Source organism: Hypanus sabinus, chromosome 29, assembly GCF_030144855.1.
Source record: "Hypanus sabinus isolate sHypSab1 chromosome 29, sHypSab1.hap1, whole genome shotgun sequence".
Classification (NCBI taxonomy): Eukaryota; Metazoa; Chordata; class Chondrichthyes; order Myliobatiformes; family Dasyatidae; genus Hypanus; species Hypanus sabinus.
Genome location: NC_082734.1, coordinates 7,813,603 through 7,837,087, shown reverse-complemented (window position 1 = coordinate 7,837,087; position 23,485 = coordinate 7,813,603). Strand labels below are relative to the sequence as shown.

Here is a 23,485-nt window from a genome sequence, read left to right as displayed (position 1 = left end):
GGAGGCAGGAGACCTAGTCCTTACCACAACCAAAGTCACACAGCTCCCCCACCGCCAGTCTCACCAATAAACCAGTGAACCAGACTTGTAGGTTTGAAAGGGGCTCAACTTGCCTGTATAACAACCCTGTCTGACCCACTCCCCTCATCCACTTTGATTTGACCTTGAAGCATTAACTCTGTTTCTCTTCCCAGTGATATCTATTTATATTTTAGATATCTAGCACCTGTATTTTAATTTTTACTTTCACTGTAATCTCTCTCGCACCATCAACTCCCATTTGACCTCCATGCCAATTACCCACACTAAGGTATAATTTCCAATACTCAACTACCCTGTTACAACATCTCTTGGCATTGGATGAACATTGAGAAAAAGGGAAGAAATATTTAAATTATTCCCTTCCATGACAACCAGCTCTAATATTTCTCCTAACCTCCATTCTGCACTCCCAAATATGATGAATTTTGAAGCCGGATCTTCGCAAGTCATGGCCCCAGCCTTTTTGGATGGAAAAGCCACCGTCTCACGTGCACCAGATTTCTAAAAGCCGATTGGTTCTAAGGCAACCATCAATCAAACAGCTGCTGCTCATTCCACTCGCCCACACAGGAGGCGGTTCGGCTGGGGTCCCTCCTCACTGATTGGCTGCTCCCCGTGGATGATGTCATCTGCACGGTGATAGGCCAACTGAACTGTCGGTCAGCTTTCTCAGCGGAAGTGTCATCACTCGGTGGTGGCGGCGGTCGATTGTGAAGTGGGGACTTGTGCTGAGACCTGCCGTTGGTTCTTCGTAGAGATGCCGCGGGGAGGTGAGGGCTGCCGAAGGTTGGCAGAACGGTGGGGAAGTGTGGGGGGGGAGGTGATAAGTTAGCCCTCTGAGAGACGGCTCTCCTCAGGGGCCTGGGACGGGCACCTGGGCCCGAACGGCGCCATGGCAACTGGGGGTGGTGTGGTGTGTGTGTGTGTGTGGGGGGGGGGGGGGGGTGATGGTGAAAGTGAGCGTCCCCCAGTGGAGGGGAAGTAGGGAATGCTGATCCCGAAAAGGAGCTGGGAGTTGTGTGGGGAGAGGTGGGGTGTTTAGGGTCTTGTGGCCCTCTCACCCCCCGTGGTTGTAATGCTGAAGACCCAGTCAGGGTGGGGATGGGTTACCTAGGGGGAATGGGTGTTGGGGACGGGGTGACCCTGGGTGGGAGCTGAAGCAGTTGGGTTGGGATAGCCCTATTTGGATGCTGAAGTAGTTGGGGACAGTGTGGGACCCTAGTTGGCTGTTGAAGTGCTTGGGGGGGGGGGAGGGGTGAAGACAATTTTAAAACGAATGTGAAACCGTGGATTGTTAGAGCCTGACCCCAGTTATAGGTTTAATATGGAAGGTAATAACAAGTCAGTGAGAAAATAGCACTGAGATTAGACAACATCTGACAGGATTTCTAAAGGAGGTGGGGGCTGATGGTAATGTATCTAAGTTTGCTGTTGACTAAATGGAAGGGCAAATTCTGCAGAGAGATTGTAGAGATATAGTTAAGTGGGCAAGGCTCTGGCAGATGAAATACAATATTGCTGGCTTTAAGTTCATCCACTTTGGAAGGAAAAAATAGCTCAGATCATTATGTAAATTGCACCATTGTTGTACATGGGGATTTGAGAGTGTCTGCACATGAATTGCAAAAATTAGTTTGCATATGCAGTAGGTTATCAAAAGCAACTGAAATGTTGGCCTTCATTGTTAGAAGGATTGAGTTTAAAAGCAGGGAAGTTATGTTGCTATTATACAGGGTTCTGGTGAGGCTATGCCTGGAGTACTGTGTGCATTCTGTTCTCCTTGAGAAAAGATAAACGTGAACTCCGGTTATTTGGGACACATTGGGACCAGTACGTTTTGGTGCAATTAAGCACTGCCCCAATTAGCCGAAGTTTCATGGATTTAGTTAGAGCTATTTAAAAAAAAGGCAAACTGAATAACAAGATATGTATTTAAATAAAATACAGAATTAATTAGAACACTACCAATACTATTGTAGTACTATAAAAGTTTATTACTTCCTAATAATTATCGATGGAGGAATTCATCCATGTCACATTCTTTTAATTGTAAATGAGCAAAATCAGCGCAGATAATGAACTGAATACAATGGTGTCAACGATTGCATCCTCCAAATCTTCATTTTCAGTGTAACATTCAAGATTATTGTTGATACCTTCAAATTCTTTATAGTTTCTAACTTGTTGAAGTAATGAAATCATTGCATTTTCACTCATGGCCATTTCTGCATCTCCATTCTGAATGCTTGAAACCACAGTGATCAAATCAGTTATGAATTATCTTGCTGCTTATTTCTCGCCAACTGTCAGTGACAAAAATCACTGCATTTTGAACACAAACACGTGCAGTCAATACCATTTTAAACTGTTCCCTCTGAGCATGGTGTAGTGTAATGGCCCATGATTGCAGCCATCTGACGCTAGTTTGAAACTGTTCACAACAGTCTCCTGCACCAATTAGATGTCACCATCCAGCAATTCCCCTATTTAACTCTAGCATAATCATGGGACAATTTACAATTACCAGTTAACCTACCAATCGGTAAGTCTTTAGACTGTGGGAGGAAACCGGAGCACCCAGAGAAATCCATGTGGTCACGGAGAATGTACAGACTCTTTGCATTAGACCATAAGACATAGCAGAATTAGACCATTTGGCCCATTAAGTCTGCTCCGCCATTCAATCATGACTGATCCTTTTTTCCCTCCCGAGTTCCACTCCCCAGCCTTCTCCCCGTAACCTTTGATTCCATGTCTTAACAAGAACCTATCAATCTCTGCCTTAAATGCACCTTTGCCTCTGTATCTGCCTGTGGTAATAAATTCCACAAATTCACCACCCTGTGGCTAAAGAAATTTCTCAGCATCTGTTTTAAATGGATGCCCCTCTATGCTGAGACTGTACCCTCTTGTCCTAGACTCCCCCACCATGATTTCCCTTTAATGCCTGGAATGATCCTTGTGAACCTCCTCTGACCCTCTCCAATGCCGGTGCATCTTTTCTCGGATGAGGAGCCCAAAATTGTTCACAATACTTAAGGTGAACCCTCACCAGTGCCTTATAAAACCTCAGCATCTCAACCCTGATGTTGTATTCTAGGTCTCTTGAAATGAATACTAACATTACATTTGCCTTCCTTGCCACCGACTACCTGCAAGATAACCTTTAGGGCGTTCTGCACTAGGATGCCCTAAAGGTTCCTTTGCGTCTCAGTTTTAGATTTTCTTCCCATTTAGAAAGTAGTCTGCACATTTATTTCTTCAACCGAAGCGCATGACTTTGCATTTTCCAATATTGTATTTCATTTGCCACTCTTGCCCATTCTCCTAAATGAAATCCTTCTGCAGCCTACCTGTTTCCTCAACACTCCCTGCCCTTCCACCAATCTTTGTATCATCTGCAAACTTGGCAACAAACCCATCTATTCCATCATTGATAAACATCATAAAAAGAAGTAGGCCCAACACCAGCCCACGCGGAACACCACTTGTCAATGTAGCCAACCAGTAAAGGACCCTTTTATTCCCACTGACTGCCTTCTACCAATCAGACAATGCTCTAATCATGCCAGTAATTTTCCTGTAATACCATGGACTCTTAACTTTGTAGGCTGTAGGCATCTTGTCAAAGGCCTTCTGAAAGTCCAAATATACAACATCCACTGTATCCCTTTCATCTATCCTACATATAGTCTCAAAGAATTCCAGCAGGTTAGGCAAGATTTTCCATTAAGAAAACTATGCAGACTTTGTCCTATCTTGTGTCACCAAGTACTTCATAACTTTATCCTTAACAACTGACTCCAAAATCTTCCCACTCTTCCCAACCACTGAGGTCAGGCTAACTGGCCTATTATTTCCTTTCTGATGCCTTCCTCCTTTCTTAAAAAGTGGAGTAACCTTTTCAATTTTCCTGTCCTCTGGCACCATGCAGGAGTCCAATGATTTTTGAAAGATAATTACTAATGTCTCCAAAATCTCTACCGCAACTTCTTTCAGAATCCTAGGGTGCAGTTCATCTGGTCTGGATGTCTTGTGTACCCTTGGGTCTTTCAGCTTTTTGAGCACCTTCTCCTTGTAACTGCATTCACTTCTCTTCCCTCACACTCCGTCACAGTGCTAGTGTCTTCCACGGTGAAGACTGATGTGAAACACACATTTACTTCAGCTGCCATCTTCTTGACCCGCATTATTATTTCTCCGGCCTCATTTTCTAGCAGTCCTATATCCACTCTCATCTTTTATGTTTTACATACTTGAAAAAACTTCAACTATCCTCTTCGATATTGTTTGCTAGCTTGCTTTCATATTTCATCTTTTGCCTCCTAATGATTCTTTTAGTTGTCTGGAGGATTTACAGGCAGTAGCAGGTAACCCACGTCACCTGTACTGTTAAGTGTTATGCTAACTGCTCTGCTGTCATGATAAGGCATCTTACAGGAACATAAAATTATGAAAGGGATAGATAGGGTAGAGGTGGGTAGGTGAGACTAGAACTAAGGGAAGTTGCTTCAAGATTTAGGGGAATGGATTTAGGGCAGAAGTGAAAAAAAACTGCTTTTCACAGAGTAGTGGATCTGTGGAATTCTCTGCCCAGGGAAGCAATAGAAGCTACCTCAATGAATATATTTGAGGGTAATGGTAGAGTGGGGAAAGAAGGTGGTGGAGCTGAGTCCATGGCCAGATCACCTACAATCTTACTGAATCATGGAGCAGGCTCAGCAGGTCAGGTAGCAATTTAGGCTCCTACTACCAATGGTCTTGTGTTAAAATCTTTTGACAAACCTACAGACGTTTTGGATGGCATGGTAGAGATGCACCTCTACCAAAGGTGGTGGAAGGTATTCCTTCTCTCAGCTGGCCTGCAGGTCACTATTGGACAAGTTGTACGGTCTGTTTCGCTGCCTGATCAGGATCAAGTTAAGCCATGGTAGCAGTTATATGAGCAGCTTGTGCATAGCTCAAGTCCTGGTCGTGTGACCACTGATACTAGGCAGACAATCACTGAAGAGTTTTGATAATGGTTAGGGTCACCCGTATTGTAAAGACACTGACCAGAAGAAGGCGATGGAAAACCACTTACGTGGAAAAATTTGCCAAGAACAGCCATGGTCATGGAGAGATGATGATTACCCTTGTCACATAATGAACAGATTGGTATTTGGAAGTAATTTGTAGATTTCACAGTACAGAAAGGAGCCTTTTGATCCAACTCTATCCCTGTTTATTTAATTTTGCCTCAGGATACATCTAATCTCACTTGTCTGCACTTAGCCTGTATCCTTCTATGTTTTGCCTTTTTAAGCACCTACCAAAGTGCGTGCTGAACATTTACTACCTGGTGGTGAATTCAAATAACAATAATTCTTGATGTAAAAAGACATTTTTCCCCTTTAAATCTCCTTCTCACCTTGAATTTGCACCTCCTGATTTTGATATCCTTGTTACCATGGGATGGAGGAGTCTGTCTTCCCCATCTATTATGCTTGTGATTTTATATACCATAACATCCTTTGATCCAAAATAAATCTAGCCCATGCAATTTTTCTTCATTACTGAAGTCCTCTAATCCAGGCAATATCCTGGTGAACATCTTCTATGATTACATCAAGTTCAAAGTAACTTTATTATCAAGCTCCAATGTCACCATATGCTAGCAAGAGATTCATTTTCTTGCGGGCATTTACAAGAATAATAAAGAAATACAATAGTTTATTAAAAAAACTATACAAAGACTAGCAAATATCCAGCATGAAAAAGAGGACTAACCTTAACCCTAATGTGAGTAATAAATAATTTTGAGAAAATGAGTTGTAGGCTCAATGAGACCATAGGTTGTGGAATCAGTTCAGCATTGAGGTAGTGAAGTAATCCACACTGGTTCAGGAGAGCAATAACTGTTCCTGTACCTGCTGGTGTGGGGTCTAAGAGTAACACTTACCCAACAGGCTGGTATATGTCTAGGGGAAAAGGAGATCCAGCCACTCACCAACCCCACCTCCCATACATGCAGGTGCTGTGAGAATCAAGTTGTTATGCCGCGCGTACACACACAATATCAAACTCACACCAGATACCATTATGGAATACACTTTAGAGATTTTACTAAAACTAAAAGAGTACTATGCAATACAGTATATATGAAGGAAAAGAAAATAAAGTAAAAGACGCCAACTTATCAAAGTTCAGTCAGTTTAGTGCACATCATTGGAGCTCAACCATCGAACCATTCGACCCCTCGTCACTTTCCTCCGATCTCCACGTCCTCGCACCTGGGACCACCCGGGTGGTCAACCGAGCAATGCAGCACACGTCCACCTTCCTCGGCGTCTCCTTCCCGCCTCTCCTGAAAAGACCGCGAAACCCCCAAGCTCCCAGCCTCACAAGACAAAATAACATTCCCCATTGGTTTAAAAAATGAATACAATCCCTACATCAGTAAGTCCAAAGCTAAACAACTGAGAGAAAACACTTATCAAACATAAAAGCATTCCTACTCTAGCAAACCAAAGAAGCCATTTTGATTAACATACATAGTACATTGTACATTCTCCCCCCACCAGCAAATGTCATGCCCTCGTGACATTACCAGAGTTTCCCAAGGCTTCTTGCAACACAAAACCCAACCCAGGTGCAGAAAGCAGTGACATAACTAACCAGAGCAGTAGAAATCACACTCGGTTCTCCTGGCACCACATATGTCAACCGCTCTGGGGGGCGCCTAATCCTCTGAGATCTCCATACCCCTTCTGCTGACCCTTCCGCCTCACTGGGCTCCCTCTTCACCTGCGAACCCTCTGCCTCGGACACCCCAGGTCTACCTGACAGATCCTCACTCCCTCACGGGGTTCCCCCCTCACCTGAGAGCTCTCTGGCTCATGTTCGGGTTCCACCCTCTCTTCCCCCAACGCTGGCTGCCTCTCCATCTGATCATCAACACCTTCCCTCCTCTCAGTAAGGGAAGGGCCAGGAGCCTCCTCTTCTGGTACTGAAACGCCAGCGAATGGGAGCAGGGGCCACTCATCTGAGTCGTCATCTTCCAAATCGGTATCCATTCCCGGGTTAAGGACCCGTCTCAGCTCTTCAGCAGCGGGCTCTTCCCTTGCTCTGCGCCCTCGCAGAGTCCTTGCACTAGGCACAGCCTCCCTCTCTGGCTCCTTGTACACCCACACCGCTTGACTCAGGGGCAACAGGTGATTCCGATGGAGTACTTTGATAGGCCCATTCCCATCCTCAGGTTTCACCCGGTAAACTGGTAGATTCGGCATCTGGCTCTCTATTACATAGGGGCTGGCCGCCCATCGATCTGCCATCTTGTGCTTACCAGGGAGCCCCAAATTCCGTAAAAGGACCCGGTTGCCCGCACCTTTTGATCATATCTCATTCCTCTGATTTTGTTTGGTAGCCACTGTCTCGGCCAACTCATACGCCCGCTGTAACTCCCTCTTCATATCGGACACATACTTTAGATAGGGCTTCCTGGGTAATTCACCCACTTCAGCCCCAAAACACGTCAATAGGCAACCTCGCTTCCCGCCCGAACATCAGATAATAAGGCGAGTACCCTGTAGCATCATTGCGAGTACAATTGTAACAGTGAACCAATTGTCCAATATGACGACTACACTTATTTTTCTGCCCAATCTCCAGCGTCCCGAGCATATCCAACAAGGTCCTGTTGAACCTCTGGCTGAGGATCACCCTGTGGGTGATAAGGCGTAGTCCTGGATTTCTCAACCCCACCATAGTCAGTATTTCATGGATAAGCCGGCTCTCAAAGTCCCGCCCCTGATCACTATGGATTCTCCTGGGAAGGCCATAATGAACAAAATACTTCTCCCATAACACCTTCGCCACTGTCGTCACCTTCCGATCCTTAGTGGGAAATGCCTGAGCATAGCGAGTGTAATGATCGGTGATGACTAAGACATTTGTGGTGTTGCTGGTGTCAGGCTCAATCGACAGAAAATCCATACATACCAGGTCCAGAGGTCCCGCACTCTGCAAGTGCGACAGTGGAGCCGCCAACGCTGGCAGGGTCTTCCTCTGGATGCAACGACTACATCCCCTGCAGTATTCTTCGACCTCCCCCCTCATCTGGGGCTAGTAGAACCAGTCTTTGAGTAATCCATAGGTCTTTTCCACCCCCAAGTGTCTGGAATCATCATGTAAGGCCTGGAGTACAGTCTGCTGATACTTCTCCGGCAGGACCAGTTGCCAACGGCGGGGTTGGTCCTGAGGTGCCGTGACCTGGTACAAGACTTGGTTCTTTAACTTTAACCAAGGCCACTCTTTCGATAACAGAGGCACGGACGGGTGTTTCGCTTTCTCAACCAACTCCACATCCCCCTTCTCTACCGCTCTCCACACAGTGCCAAGACCCGGGTCATTTTGCTGAGCAGCTGCCACTTCCCCCGGACTCAGTTCTGGCAACTGTTTAGTCCACAGTGCAGTCAGGGTCACAGTAAGCTAGGGGTACGGCGTCGTCAAAAACCCCCAAATGGTCCATGGCTAGCTCCAGCCTTCCTCTTCCCTCGGCCTTCACCATGATAACAAACTGACACATAGCCTTCACTCCAGGGGCAGGGACACTCTCCCACTCTTCATCCTTCTCCTGTTCCCGCAGCTCCCGACGTGACAAAGCATCCGCATCGACATTCTTGCTTCCTGGGCGGTACCTCAGGCTGAAATCATATACCGACAAGGCCGCCAGCCACAATGTCCTGTGGCATCCAGCTTAGCCGAAGTCAAAATATAAGTGAGAGGATTGTTATCAGTTCTCACCTCAAACTTGGCTCCGTACAGGTAATTGCTCAACTTGTCCACCACCGTCCACTTCAACGCCAGGAACTCCAACTTGTGAGAGGGTTAGTTTCTCTCAGATGGTGACAAGCTTCAGCTGACAAAGGCTGCTGGCCTCAATGCTTTGCCATGCTCCTGGTACAGAACAGCCCCTAGACCCTCTCGGCTGGCATCCGTGTGCAGCACATATGGTTTATGGGCATCGGCAAAACCCAAAACCGGGGCCTGGGTCAGTGCCCTTTTCAAAGATCGGAATACCTCTTCACATCGATCATCCCAGACAAGCCCCTGCAAATGTAACACTTACCCTACAGGCTGGTATGTGTCTAGGGGAAAAGGAGATCCAGCCACTCAGCAACCCCACCTTCCATACACGCAGGTGCTGTGAGAATCCAGTTTATGCCGTGCGTACACACACAATTTCAAACTCAAACCAGATAGCGTTATGGAATACACTTTAAAGATTTTACTAAAACTAAAAGAGTACTATGCAATACAGTATATATGAAGGAAAAGAAAATAAAGTAAAAGGCGCCAACTTATCAGAGTTCAGTCAGTTTAGTGCACATCGTTGGAGCTCAATCATCGAACCATTCAACCCCTCGTCACTTTCCTCCGATCTCCACGTCCTCGCACCTGGGACCACCCGGGTGGTCGACCGAGCAGTGCAGCGCACGTCCACCTTCCTCGGCGTCTCCTTCCCACCTCCCCTGAAAAAAAACGCGAAACCCCCAAGCTCCCAGCCTCACAAGACAAAATAACATTCCCCATTGGTTAAAAAATGAATACAATCCCTACATCAGCAAGTCCAAAGCTAAACAATTGCTTACTTATCAACCATAAAAGCATCCCTACTTTAGCAAACCAAAGAAGCCATTTTGATTAACATACGAAGTACATTGTACGTAAGGTTCCTGTACCACTTGCCCAATGGTAGCAGCGAGAAGAGGGCATGGCCTAGATGGTGGAGATCCTTGATTATGGATGCTGCTCTCTAATGGCAGCTGTCCTTGTAATTCTGCTCAGAGATGAGGAGGGTTTTGCCTGTGATAGACTGGGCTGTGTCCGTCGCTTATTGTAAACTTTTCTGATCCTGGGTGTTGGTGTTTCCATACCAGGCCATGATGCAGCCTGTCAAGATTCTCGCCACCATGCATCTGTAGAAGTTTGTCAGAGTTTTAGCTGACATGCTAAATAATCTAAAACACTTTTGGAAATTTTTTTGATGTCAAAATTCCTTTATTTTGGATGTGACGTTAAATTAGACTAGTACTTTCCCCTAGGGTACGTGCAAAAATCTTGCAGCATATTTCAACCACTGATTATTGATCAAAACTCGAAAGATATGGTAGACAGCTCGTTAATCTCACGGTGGGACTTTGGCTATGATTCAACAGCTACCACTTTGTTTTAATGATGTGGAAAATAAGAGTTCTTTTGGATATCAGGAAGTGGCAATTGTCTTCAATTGCTACTAAACCAGCAAAGGGAGGAAAAGGTGTATGAATAGTCTTCTGGGTGCCTACAGAAGACTTTTGAAGTGAATCGGAATTCTACAAGGAAATTTCCATTTGTTTTGTAGTTGGAAGGTGTTTCTAACTACACAACTTTGTGAGTCTGAACACGTTGAATTGGAACTCGGGATAATTGTACAAATCCTGATTAAAATGGGAATTTCTGAAGTGGAAAGTAACACAATGCCGATTTTCTCTTGTTTGAAATTAATGTTTACATGGCTAGCCTATTTGATTATTACAGTTTGTATCTTAAAAGGGTTGTATAAAGTCTAGTACTTACAAAATTAAAATGTCCATGTTCAGTAGTTTTTTTATTGCTGAGAATTGATTTTTTTGTGGGGGGGGAGAGTTCATAATTCCTCAGTGCTTATGCCTCTGCACAAAGGACATAAACTCAGTGAGCATTGACGCTACCTTTGACTAACTTGCCTCAAATGCACTGTGTGAAATTTTTAACTTTGACCAATCTCATCTGTTTACACATACTAGTCTTTCAGAGAAGTTTCCGTTATTCTGCATTGTAGTCTTTTACAGCATTATTTACCTGTATCTTTTAAAATAGCAAGATTTTCTGAGCTAGTTTGGTTAAGCCACTGCCATCAACATTATAAACACGAGAGATTTTGCGGATGCTGGAAATCCAGAGTAACACAATAAGATGATAGAGGAACTCATCAGGTAAGGCAGCATCTGTGGAAATAATGTTGACATTTCAGGCCAAGACCCTTCATTAGGATTTAGGAAGGGTCTTTAAAAGTCTCAGCCTGAAATAGAGACTCTTTATTCCTTTCCACAGATGCTACCTGACTTTTGTGTCCCTCCAGCATTTTGTGTGTGTCATCAACATTGTCCCCCATTTCCATTGTCTCCAGGAATCTGTTCTTCACAAATTACTTAAGACTTCTGCTTATCATGCCATGAAGTCTTGTAGTTGTTGGTATTGAGCTATCTGAGGATGTGAACCAACTTCTCCTCCCACATATCAATCAATAATTGTCAGTCATCTTAACCCTGTTAAATGGGATACAGGTCACCAGACCTAAAGTTGAGGAGACACTTTCAGGTTCAATATTTACTAACTCATGCTAAAGCCAAGTTCCGCTGCATTGCAGGAATTGCAAAACAAGACCAGATCCTTAGTATACGCTCAGTAGTCACTTCATTAGATGCAGGAGGTACTTACTAAAGTAGTCACCACTAAATGTATGTTCATGATCTTGTGTTACTATAGCCCACCCACTTCAAGGTTCGATGTGTTGTGCATTCAAAGATGCTCTTCTGCACTGGTATAACACGTGTTTTAACTGTCATCATCTTGTCATCTTAAGCCAGCATGGCCATTCTTCTCTGGCCTCTCTGATTAACAAGGTGTTTTCACCCACCGAACTGTTATTCACTGGATTTTTTTCTATTTTCCGCCCTATTCTGTGTAAACTCTAAAGAATGTTGTGTGTAAAAATCCCAGGAGATCAGCAGTTTCTGAGATGCGCAAACAATCATCTCACAGTCAAAGTCATTTGGATCACGTTTCTTCCCCATTCTGAAGTTTGGTCTGAACAACAACTAAACCTTTTGACCATGTCTGCATGCTTTCAAGCATTGAGTTGCTGCCACATGATTAGCTGAGTGGATATTTTCTTTTAACAAGTAGGTATACCTAATAAAGTGGCTGCTGAGTTTATTTCAGAATATGAAGCACGCAAGATCTATGAGGAAATTTGCGGGACAATGTGTAAGATAAACCTTAATTAAACAATCAGTACCATGTTTATAAGAGGTATCATTTGGTAAGGGCAGGATTAGAATAGAATATAAAAAATGAAAGTTAAACAGAATAAAACACTCTGTTGAAATTATCCTGAGGTTATCTTGTGGGTTTGGTTCAGTGAACAACAGAGCTCAATGCCATTAGCAAACTTTGTCTATGTGTGCTTAACATTTGGGTGGGTTTCAGTTTCATCTTGACACAGTGCACCTTGGCAGGATGAGGTCACAGGATAAACGTGGCTTTGGATTCATTCTCCCCAGAGTCTGCATGGCTCTTATGCAAAACAAGCATATCATCAAGGGTAAAATCATGTAAATTTCCTGATTCTGGAATCGACTCATATTCAACAGTAGGAGGTTTGCCTGTGCTGGCAAAAGTAGTGGAAGTGAGGTGGATAATTACCAGCAAAATAGCAATTAATGTGAACAAGCCATATTAGAGGGACAACTCTCCATTGTTTTTGTGACTGATAACTAGTCTTCCTATATTCAAAAGGAAATAAATAGTTACATTCTCCTGCTCAGAGTCCCTTCCATCCTCAGGAATTGACTTTTATAAACTGCTCTGGGCTCTGTGACATTCTACTCTACTGTAAAAAGCTGAGGCTGTGGGCCTGCTCTGGGCTTTGGGTCTATGGACTCACTTTCAATCTAAATGCTATTTGCTTTTATTGTTTGCACAATTTGTTTTTCTCTCTCTCTCCCTGCGCTGGTGGGTCTTTGTGGCTATTTTTATGGGTGCTTTTGGGTTCCTTTATTTTGTGGCTGCCCATAAGGAAATGAATCTCAGGCTACATCCACACTACCCCGGATAAATCTGTAACCGAAGCTTTTTCTCCTCGTTTTACCCTCCATCCACACTAAAAAGGTGTTTTCATCCCCCGAAACTGGAGCTTTTCAGAAATGCTTTCCAGGGTGGGTATTTTTGAAAACGCTGCTCGGGCAGATCAGTGTGGACGGGGTAACCGGAGACTTTTGAAAACGCTTGTCAGACGGCAGCGCGCTATTTCATTGTTTTCTTGAACACAACCTAACAATTTCAGAACAGACGGCAACGAGACTGAAGCCAGAAGAGTTAGAAATGTACTCACCAAATACTTTGACCCATGACTTACTGAATAAATAAGTATACTGTACTCACTTTGCCGTTTTCTGTCCTGGTTCGTATGAAGGTGGTTTACCTATTTATGCAAATACTTCTCTGACAATAGATGTGTAACAGCCTAATGTAACATTGTATGGAAATACAAGATAACACTGATGCAGACATGTTTTATACAATTAACAAGGTGCTTTATTAATGCAACAGAATTAGTCAGTTTTTCAATGTTCATGGTCAGCCGGGTCTTACAGCCCGTGAATTCCCTGTCGGTTCCCTCCATACGCTCCAATATTTGTTTTTTTTAGTTTTAAGTTCTCCTGCGTGAGAGCCAACAGCTGTCTGTCCTTTTAAGATTTTCTAGTCTGTAACTACACAAACGCACACTTTTACGGTGAGATTCGACACCAAACATGTCGCTTGTTTTTGGTAGATGTGTCCTGCGCATGCACAGCAGAAGGAGATTTGCCAAAATCTCCATTTCAATGTGGATAGAAATATTTTCATAGTGTGGACGCCAATGGTTTTTACACGAAACCGGCATTTTCAAAATTATCCGGTCTAGTGTGAATGTAGCCTCAAGGCTGGGAGTGGGGCTGAGGAGAAGAAAAAACGATCAACCATGATTGAATGGCAGAGCATACATGACAGGCTAAATGGCCTAATTCTGCTGCTATGGTCTTATGTTAACCTACTCTAAAATCAACCTAACACTTCTGTCTCTCATAACTTTTTTTGCTCTTCTCCATCATCCATGTGCCTGTCTAAGAGTTTCTTAAATGCCCTTGATGTATCTGCCTCTACTACCACCCCTGGCAGAATGTTCCACACACCCATTATTCTCTGTGTGAAGAACTTCCATTTGACATCACCCTTATGTTTCCCTCTAATCACCTTAAAATTATGTCCCCTTGTATTAGCCATTTCCTCGTTGGGAAGTACTCTATCTACTCAATCTATGCCTCTTGTCTTGTATGTCTTTTATCTTTTACGTCTCTAACAAGTCATTCCTCTTCCTCCTTCATTCTAAAGAGAAAAACCCTGGCTCGCTTAACCTATCTTCAAAAGAAATGCCCTCTAGTCCAGTATCCTGGTAATCTCCTGTGCATCTTCTCTAAAGCTTCCACATCTTTCCTATAATGAGTTGACCAGAACAGAACACAGTATTCCAAGTGTGGTCTAACCAAAGTTTTATAGAGCTGCAACATTTCCTCACTGCTGTTGAACTCAATCCCTGACTAATGAACGCCTTCTTGCACCCTGTCAATTTGCCTCTCAACTTTGAGAGGTTAGAAAATGTGTGTAAAGTGAATGAGGTCGATGGTGGATATTATTGGATAACGTGAGTGAAGTGAACTGGGGTCGATGATGAGTATTATCGGAAAATTTGGGTGAAGAGACCCAAGGAAGATAAGAGGGCTTAACAGGATGTTCTGCCTGGTGGTAAATTTGTATCATTACTGCTAATTATTTGCATTTCTCCCCCGAGTGAGACTGAGAGATTGAGATTGCTAAATTTGTGGTGCAGTTATTTCTCAAATCAAAGCAAATGTGACACAATGTCAACAGATTGTTGAACTTTTAAGAATTGCTAAATAGGCATTAGTCCTTTGTGGGTACTTTATAAATGTACCTGATTCTCTTTAACAAGCTGAATTATCCACTGCTTCACTTTTGGGATGGCCCTGCATATATCTATAATCGAACATGTATCTGTTTAACATTGCATGATTAGCTTCAAAGATGAATTGAATTTTTGATTCATGAATAGACTGTAGCATCCTAGTGCTTTAGTCACAAAGCTTTAAGGTATAGGAGCAGAATTAGGCAGTTTGCTTTGCCATTTGATCATGGCTGATTTATTATCCTTTTTATTGTCCTTCCTGTCTTCTCCCTGTAACCTTTAATGCCCTTATTAATCAAGAACCTATCATCCTCATCATTTTAAATATACCCAATGACTTGGCCTCCATAGCCATATGTGACAGTGAATTCCACAGAATCATCACCCTCTGGCTAAACAAATTCCTCCTCATCCCTTTTCTAAATGGACATCCTTCTATTCTTAGGCTATGACAATAACATTGAAGCATAAACGTTATTACCTTCATGAAGCATGAGTGTCTATTATACTCAGAATATTAAATTGTTTTAAATATTTATGGTCACTCTAAATGGGCAGAAGATGTCGCCACATTTCAATAGTAAGAAAAAAGGAAATCTTTTTTATTTTGCATTTTGACTGAATATTGACGTTTTATGCGTGTGGAATTTCCTGAAGTTTGAATTTGAGGAAATCTTGAACTGTGTGACATATCAACCTGTCTACTTGATCAAAACTAATTTTTTTTTTCCCCTTTAACCCTTCTAGGAAAACGGGGTCACAAGGGGAGGGCAAAGCAGTTTACAAACCCAGATGAGATTGATGCTCAGATGAAAGCAGAGAAAGAAAAGGCAAGTAACAGTGGTATTATATCATCCTAGACGTCAGTCTTCACAACTCTCTTACACAGTGCTTTTCACCCAGTAAAATATCTTGAGTGCTTTAGAGCACGTTTGTTCATTTTGTTCCATGAGCAATTATGGTCTTTCTATGATCATGATTGTTCCTGGCAAAATTTTTCTACAGAAGTTGTTTGCCTTTGCCACTTCTGGGTAGTGTCTTCACAAGATGGGTGACCCCTGCCATTATCAATGCTCTTCAGAGATTGTCTGCCTGGTGTCAGTGGTCGCATAACCAGGGCTTGCAATATGCACCAGCTGCTCATATGACCTGCTCCTGTAGCTTCATGTGACCCTTTTCAGCTGAGGTAGTGGGGGGGGGGGGGGGGGTTGCTAAGCAGGTACCACACCTTGCCCTAGGGTGACCTGCAGGGGGAAGTAACTCTTTACACCTCCTTTGATTGAGACATACAGTTGCAAGAAAAAGTTTGTGAACCCTTTGCAATGACCTGATTTTTCTGCATTAATTACTCATAAAATGTGGTCTATCTTCAGCTGTCACAAGAACTATCGCCCTGTTAGCCTAACGTCAGTCGTGGGGAAGATGCTTGAGTCCATTATTAAGGACGAAATAGTGGCACATCTAGATGGCAGAAATAGGATTAGGCCGAGCCAGCATGGATTTACCAAGGGCAAATCATGCTTGACTAATCCGTTGGAGTTTTTTGAGGGTGTAACAAGGATGTTAGACGAGGGTAAGCCAGTAGATGTTGTGTACCTAGATTTTCAGAAGGCATTCAATAAGGTGCCACGTAGGAGATTGGTGAGTAAAATCAGAGCTCATGGCATTGGGGGCAGGGTTTCAACATGGATAGAAAACTGGTTGGCAGATAGAAAGCAAAGGGTAGCAGTGAATGGGTGTTTCTCAGACTGGCTGGAGGTGACTAGTGGGGTACCACAGGGCTCTGTATTGGGACCACAGCTCTTTACGATTTATGTCAATGATTTAGATGAGGGCATTGAAAACTATATCAGCAAGTTTGCTGACGATACTAAACTGGGTGGCAGTGTGACATGCGAAGAGGACGTTAGGAGAATACAGGGAGACTTGGATAGGCTGAGTGAGTGGGCAGATACTTGGCAGATGTCATTCAATGTGAATAAATGTGAAGTTATCCACTTTGGAAGCTGGAACAAGAGGGCAGAGTATTGTCTGAACGGTGTCGAGTTAGGTAAGGGAGAAATGCAAAGAGACCTAGGAGTCCTAGTTCACCAGTCAATGAAGGTGAATGAGCAAGTGCAACAGGCAGTGAAGAGGGCAAATGGAATGTTGGCCTTTGTTACAAGGGGAATTGAATACAAGAGCAAGGATGTTCTTTTGCATTTGTACAGGGCCCTGGTGAGACCACACCTGGAATATTGTGTACAGTTTTGGTCTCCAGGTTTAAGGAAGGACATTCTGGCAGTTGAGGAAGTGCAGCGTAGATTCACTAGGTTGATTCCTGGGATGGCAGGGCTGTCTTATGCAGAGAGATTGGAGAGATTGGGCTTGTACACGCTGGAATTGAGGAGATTGAGAGGGGATCTGATTGAAACGTTTAAGATAATTAAAGGATTTGATAGGATTGAGGCAGGAAATATGTTCCAGATGTTGGGAGAGTCCAGTACCAGAGGGCATGGATTGAGAATAAGAGGTCAGTTATTTAAAACAGAGTTGAGGAAGAGCTTCTTCTCCCAGAGAGTTGTGGAGGTGTGGAATGCACTGCCTCGGAAGACGGTGGAGGCCAATTCTCTGGATGCTTTCAAGAAGGAGCTGGATAGATATCTGATGGATAGGGGAATCAAGGGATATGGGGACAAGGCAGGGACTGGGTATTGATAGTGAATGATCAGCCATGATCTCAGAATGGCGGTGCAGACTCGAGGGGCCGAATGGTCTACTTCTGCACCTATTGTCTATTGTCTATAAGAATAAACACAATCTGCCTGAACTAATAACACACAAACTAATGTACTTTTCATGTCTTTATTGAATACTTTGTTTAATCATTCAGTCCAAATTGGAAAAAGTATGTCAGACTGGCACAACGGCAAGGAGGAATTTTACACCGTACCTCCATACAAAACTGTTTCAGCTCATCAATATTTCCAGGATACCTTGCAGGAACAGCCCTCTTTGGGTCAATTGGATTGTCAGGACTCTGACTTGATCATTCCAAAATACAATTTTTCTTCGTTTTAAACTATTTTGTTGATTTACTCTTGTGTTTTGGATCATTGTCTTGTTGCATTATCCAACTTCTATTAAGCTTTAGGTGATGGACTGCTGTGTAATGTGCATTTCTGCCAAAAAGCTCAATTTTTGTCTCATCTGTCCACAGAAAATTGTTCCAGGAGTGTTGTGGGACATCCAGGTGGTCTTTTTCAAACCTGAGACATGCAGCAATGTTTCCTTGAAGAGCAGTAGCTTCCTTTGTGGTGTCCTTCCACGAACACCATTCTTCTTCAGTGCTCTTATATTGGACACATGAACAGGGACTTTAGCAAGTTCTAGAGATTTCTGCGGGTCTTTTGCTGTTACTCTTGGGTTCTTTTTCACCTCCTTGAACATTGTGTTCTTGGTGCGATCTTTGCAGGACACCCACTCCTAGGGAGAGTAGCAACAGGTCTGAGTTTACATCATTTGTTGGCAATTTTTTCTGTGGACTGATGAATTCTCGGGTCTTTAAAAATGCCTTTCAGCTTCATGCATTTCTAATTCTTCTTCTAAGGTCCTCTGAAAGTTGTTTTGATTGAGGTATGGTGCACATAAACAGATCTTTCTTGAGAAGAGCAGGCTCTGTCAATAACCTGACTTTGTGTATCTTTTTTTATAGAGCAGGGCACCTCCATAACCCATACCTCCAATCTCATACACCTGATTCCATATAGCTTTTGTAGAAGGCATTACCCCAAAGGTTCACATACTTTTTTGAACCTGGACTGTGATTGTTTAAGTGGTGTGCTCAGTATTGAAGAGAAGAAGTACAATTGTTTCTATGTTATTTGTTTAGGCACATTGTTGGTCTATTATTGTGACTTGGATGACGATCAGACCACATTTTATGAGTAATTAGCAAAGGGTTCACAAACGTTTTTCTTGCAACTGTATCTCTACCCTGCCACCCCATGAGCACATAAGTGGCAACAAATAATTGGCAGTATTTTTCAGGAGAGAGGGGATGAAAATCTCCATGTAAATTCAAAGCTCCCTTTTTCCCAGGGTACAAACATCAGATGTCAGAGGGTATGCATTTAAGGTTGTCAACTTGTAGCTATTACCTGCTCAGTTGAGGGAAAAACACCAGAGACACGAAATTACCTCTGAAACGTTTTTTATTCAGAGAGGAGTTTGCAGCCCCAAGCACTTCGGGCGTAATGTAGCCAACTCCCAATTTGTCGGTTTACAAAGGTCGTACTTATACCCAAAAGCAGGGTACTACATTTGCAAATATGGTTACCGATTCGAATTCATCAATTGATTGGCTGTTGCATAGCTAAGCATGCAAAAATACTCAGAATTAGCAAAGGTTAAAGCGTAATACTTAGAATTAATACTGCCGCACTTCAAAACTCTTGAAATAGGTATCCTCAAAATACTTTGCCAAGCACATTGTCTTGTGGTTGCAGGTTCCCTTTTCCTTGTGGTATCCACGTCTGGCCTGGCACCTTATTTTAGCTACCTCTCCTTACTTCCCCAGTGACTTACCTCTCTTGTCCTGTCTACATATTTTGCTACACTTACCCCTCGCCCACCCCCTCTACACGTACCCCTTACCCTTTTCAGATTCTCAAGGTGAGAGGGGAAAATTTCAAATGAGATGTAAGGGGCAAGTTTTTTTATAAACAGAGTGCTGGGTGCCTGGAATACACAGCCTGGAAGCAGATACATTAGGGACTTTTAAGAGCCTTTTAGAAAGACACAAGGATGTGAGGGAAATGGGAGGATATGGACAGGGGGGATATAGTTTAGTTGGCTATTTGATTACTAATTTAATTGGTTCGACACAATGTGGCCTGAAGGGCCTGTTCCTGTGCTGTACTCCTCTGTGTTCCCTGAAGTTCAGAGGAGCACAGTAAAAATGTTTGATTTTTCTTTTGAGGCTGGTGCAGTGAGTTGAGGTCAGAAGGTAGAGAGGATGAGGGAAGAGACTGTTATGCAAAGAGAGGGGGGATACGTTATTTGGTACTGGTCTTTGTTTTCTGAAACCTGGTTTTGGAAATTTAACCATGGACAGTCCAAAGCCTGGCTCCGAAAGGAGGAGGTTTAGGCATGGGGCTAGCACCCCATCCTGGGAAAAAACCCAGACCTATAGAAACGCCACAACAGAAGCTCCAAAGAGGAAGGGTCTTCACCTGAAAGATTAAAATCGTGGTGAAAGCAGAAGCCGCAAGCAGATCAACCTTCAGCCCAGGACAGCGGACTCTGACGAGCTGCTGTTGGCAGCTTATGCCATAGTAGGCGTGATGGGTTTAAGAAGAAGTCGACCTGTTCTCAAATCTATTCCAAATATTTGAAGCAAAGCTTTTCTTCACCTGGCTCTTTGTGCATGCACATTCTGCATGTAGGGTTACAGTTTGAATCTGGCACAGTGGTACATTTGGATAGAGGAAAATTACCCAGCGTTGCTGTTGGACTGGTCAGAAAATATTTAGTCCATGTCCTTTAGTTTTGCAATTGATAGCCAAGCAACTTATCTCTGGGTACTGCAGAACTGCCCACTTCCTTCCAGTAAACCCATTTTGATCAAAGATGAATGTTTAAATCACTATATAATCATCCAGTTTACTACTGGTGTTGGAAATTATTATTTATATGATAATTTAACCAAATAAATTGTCGTAAGAAAAAGTAAACTTAATAATTGTATCAATTTATTTCCAAATTAATGAGTTTGTCTTCTAATTTTTTTATAGGCCAAAGACCTGCCTGAAAATGCAAGTGATTCTGACTCTGACGACAGCAGTGAAGATGACTCTGAGGTGACTTTTTTTTTTAATTGAGATTCACCGTGGAGAACGCCCTTTGAGCCATACCATACAGCAACCCCTGATTTAACCCTAGCCTAATCACGGGTAGTTTACAATGACTAATTATTTTTCCAGCTGGTACGTCTTTGGACTGTGGGAAGAAACCGGAGCACCCGGAGGAAACACAAAGAACATACACACTCCTTACAGGCAGCGGTGGGAAGGCCAGTGTGCTTTCCTGCATTTTGCCTTTCTGTACAGTAGTAAAGATAGTTCATTAAGGATTTTATTTTTCGAATATCAGTATGTGAGTTTTCCCTTACCATGAGCTGCATCAAATATGTCATATTTTAGAACAGTTCAGTTTTAAGTGTTGCTGGCTTCTCCTTCCACCACTTCTGAAGACTTTGAATCTTGCTGAAGAACAGTTGCATAGGCTCCAGGCACTCAGTACAGTCCAGTGTTTCACATCTGAACCAGTGATGACTATCATTGAAGTATGTATATAATCCTTGTCTCAGTTGATTCTTTCCCGGAAGGGAGTTGGAAACTGGATTTTCATTTCCCATTTCTCCCCAAATGTGAGCATGGTCTAATGTTAAGTTTTTTTGTCCAACCCAAAACTATTTCCCAGGGCAATCTAACCTCACAACCAGTCCAATTGTACAGACTTTGTAACTCCTTTGCTTTTAAAATCTGCTTATTGTTGCATTATAGGAAATTTAGCAGTCAACATGTGTACAGAACGCTTCTACAAATAGCAGTGTGATAAATTACCAGTTGATATATCCTCATAATGTTGACTGCTGCATACATGTGAGGAATTGGATACTGGAAATGACTTCCCCATATTTTTGTCACAATCACATGGGATCTTTCACATTTACTTAAATTAAGATCTCAATTGCTCACTTAACATCTGATCCAAAAACCTGCTGCCGACAGACCCACGTTCAGTGCTGCACTGGGACTATGCAATTGTCCCTGAATTACTGGAGTTTGATTCATGTCCTGAACTTTTTGACTTGATTTAAAAGTGCATTTATTATCAAAGTATGTATACAGAATACAATCCTGAAATCTGTTTGCAGCCACAAAACAAAGAAAACTCTGGAACCCATTCAAGGAAAACCATCAGACCCCCGCCCCCCATGCGCAAAAGAACACAAGTAGCACAATAGCAACAAAAAAAGTGGAAAACACTTCATAAAACAAAAAAATTGAAAGCAAATGAATTTAAATCCTAGTCATGTGTCAGTATACAAGTTAAATTTGGAGGAATGTCAAGAACCACTGGGTCACTTTGAGTCCAACTGATATCTGGGTCAGAAGTTTTCTGTTTTGACAGGCAAGTAGTCTGTTACTTAGTGGCCACTTTATTAGGTACACCCGCACATTCATGCAAATATCTAATCAGCAATATGGCAGCAACTCAATGCATACAAGTTTGCAGACATGGTTAAGAGGTTCAGTTCAGACCAGACATCAGAATAGGGAAAAAGTGTGATCTAAGTGACTTTGACTATGGAATGCTTTTTGGTGCCAGATGGGGTGGTTTGGGTATCTCAGAAATTGCTGATCTCTTGGGATGTTTGCACACAACACTCTACAGTTTACAGAGAACTGTGCAAAAACAACACAAGAAATCTAGTGAGCAGCGGTTCTGTTGTCAATAGCGCTTTGTTAATGAGAGAGGTTAGAAGAATGACCTGACTAGTTCAAGCTGACAGGAAGGTGACAGTAACTCAAATACCCACGAGTTACAATGGTGGTGTGCAGAAGAGCATCTCTGAATGCACAACACGCTGAAGTGGATGGGCTACAGCAGCAGAAGACCACAAATATATACTCAATGGGCACCTGATATTAAGTACAGGAGGCCACCAAGTGTATTGTTCACTCTGCACAGGCAAAGTTCCACACACACCACCAACTTTTCTGTAAACAGCTAAATCCACCGCACTTGTGTCTATCTGGCTTTAAACTCATTGGTGCTGTTGCTGTCAACGTGCTGCACATGGTAGTGCTTCACATTCTATTTTGGTATGTAATTTTATTTCTAGTAGAGTATTGTATAACAAGCTGGAGGCCCAGGTTCGTTCTTCTGCATGCCAGAGTAGGCTTGTAATTCCTGCTGATGCTCTCTCCTTCTAGTCCGAGGGAGACTGACAACTTTCACTCTTTACAATTTTGCATTGTGGCACAAACATCTAAGTGGTGTCAATATTCACTAGCTGTTCATAACTTGTACCACCACCCACTTAAGTGCAATTTCATATAGAGAATATATGCAGTATACAACCGGAAATCCTTACTCTTCGCAGACATTCACGAAACAGAAGCAAAACCCCAAAGAATGAATGATAGAAAACGTTAGAACCCCAAAGCCCTCCGCCCACATACCACTAGCAAAGCTCCACTTGCTCCAGCAAAAGCATCACCACACACCATGCAAGCGATGATCTAGATTTCATCAAAAATGACTGCCTATCCCGACACTTTGACATCTCAGACAGCGAAGGAGAGAGAGAGTTCGCTCCTGCAACAGACAAGAGGGGAGACCAATAGCTTACTGTTTAGTCAGGCCGCACTTGGAGTATTGTCAACAGTTTTGCACTGCATATCTCAAAGGATGTGTTGTCAATGGAGAGAGTCCAAAGGAGGTTCACGAGGATAATTCTGGGAGTGAAGCGGTTAACATGAGGAACATTTGGCAGCTTTGTGCGGGAGGATCTCATTGAAACCTACCGAATGTTGAGAGGACTAGGTAGGGTGGATGTGGAGAGGATGTTTCCTACGGGGGGGG

The 23,485-nt window shown here is 43.1% G+C and overlaps 1 protein-coding gene across 1 annotated transcript in view; it reads left to right on the top strand.

The window, feature by feature from the left end:
- The first annotated feature begins 707 nt into the window (after positions 1–707).
- Positions 708–23,485, top strand: part of pdap1a (pdgfa associated protein 1a) — a 30,491-nt gene continuing 7,713 nt past the window's right edge. Inside the window, exons 1-3 of the mRNA XM_059953557.1 lie at positions 708–812; positions 15,599–15,681; positions 20,626–20,691. Of these exons, the coding sequence (XP_059809540.1) occupies positions 800–812; positions 15,599–15,681; positions 20,626–20,691 (162 nt within the window). The 5' untranslated portion in view covers positions 708–799. The remainder of the gene's footprint in view (positions 813–15,598; positions 15,682–20,625; positions 20,692–23,485) is intronic.